Genomic DNA, 1,505 nt, shown 5'->3' on the forward strand with positions numbered 1-1,505 from the left:
TTTTTTTTTTTTTTTGGAGAGATTTTCACTATAGGGTGTGTGCACTCGCCAGACAGACACAAGAGACATAGAGACAGAAAGCGAGAAATCACCCCCCAGGGGGGATGGCCACGCCGCAATCCCTTCTCCTCCATTCTTCTCTTGGGATCTTGGGCACGCACGCACACGCGCCCGGCGTGAGTTTTAAGCCACCGGGTCCGGGATGCGAACTGCAGTCGACTAAGTGGGAGTCCAGCGACATAACCATTACGCTAACTGCTGGTTCTCCCCAGACTTTTTTTATTAAGATAAAAAAAATAAACTCCCTAGGTCAAAGCCAGGTGTATGTTTATCCCTAATAAAATCAATAAAGTACATGTTTTAGAGACATGAATTGTCTACAACTGACATTTTCCTTTATTCTCATGATAAAAAGCATTAGATATTTTCTATGGGAAAATAAAAATTCAAATAAGCTAAAAAGAAGAAAATGAAAAAAGCAATCAAACTCGCAATCCATAAATAACAGTGTCAACACTATGACCAAATGAAGATATATCTTTTCAGACCTCTTTTTGTGCACATATTTTAGGATTTTTTTAAAAAATGAGATTATACTATGTATATCCCAGGGGAAATTCTTTTTTCAATAAACCATGGCTACTTTTCTATTAACATCCTGTGGATTTTGAAGGAGACATGTGCACTATCTTCAATTTTCTTAAATATCACTCCAAAACATACCTGAAATTTTTCACCTTTGTGCATCTGAGTTGATCTAAATTCAGGAGAATCTATAAAGGCACAGGGGTAAATGTTGTGCAGAAAATGTCCTCGATAGGAGACCTTCATTCTGATAACAGAAATGAACATTAATGAGCACTTCATAGTTCATAAATAACACGACGATCTTTAAAATAACCATAATCTGTTTTATAGATTTCTGCCATAGGGTGAGTGTGCTCCCTTGGGAGAGAGACAGAGAGAAGGAAAATGAGAAATCAGTCTCTCTAGGGGGGAGGCCACACCACAATCCCTTCTCCTCCATTCTCCTCTCAGGATTTTGGGTGTGTACGCACATTCCTGGCCTGTTTTTCAGACTGCCTGGTCTAGAACTCATACCACAGAGTTGGCCATGTGAGAGTTCACCACCTTAACCACCAGGCCACCTGCTGGCTTGCCATAATCTTATACAATTGTATTTTGTACTAAAGTTTGAAAGATTCCACAGATGATGGACGTAACTAAAAGCACTTTCTGAGCCACCGGTATTTATTTAAAGAAAAAGAAAAAAAAAAGAAACAGCATCTGGTATTGAGCCAGACATGTGCTTTTTTTTTTGGCACCAGAGTTTAGGACTTTTTTAAATTTGTCCTAAAGTCATAGAAGCAAAAATCATGATAAAACATTCTGCTTTCCTTTACAATTGCCCAACGGGGGGGAAAAAAAAACCCCACAACTATTTGTAGGAAAAAATGGTTTTGTACATGGGATGAAACAATATAAATTCAAAACTTACAGATAAG

The 1,505-nt window shown here is 38.3% G+C and overlaps 1 protein-coding gene across 1 annotated transcript in view; it reads right to left on the bottom strand.

Annotated features, from left to right (window-relative positions):
• The window catches only part of POPDC1 (popeye domain cAMP effector 1), a 48,117-nt gene that overhangs the window by 35,325 nt on the left and 11,287 nt on the right, over positions 1 to 1,505 (bottom strand). Inside the window, exon 4 of the mRNA XM_006156946.3 lies at positions 724 to 832. Within this exon, the coding sequence (XP_006157008.1) occupies positions 724 to 832 (109 nt within the window). The remainder of the gene's footprint in view (positions 1 to 723; positions 833 to 1,505) is intronic.

This window comes from Tupaia chinensis, unplaced genomic scaffold (genome assembly GCF_000334495.1).
Source record: "Tupaia chinensis unplaced genomic scaffold, TupChi_1.0 Scaffold000527_1, whole genome shotgun sequence".
Lineage (NCBI taxonomy): Eukaryota > Metazoa > Chordata > Mammalia > Scandentia > Tupaiidae > Tupaia > Tupaia belangeri.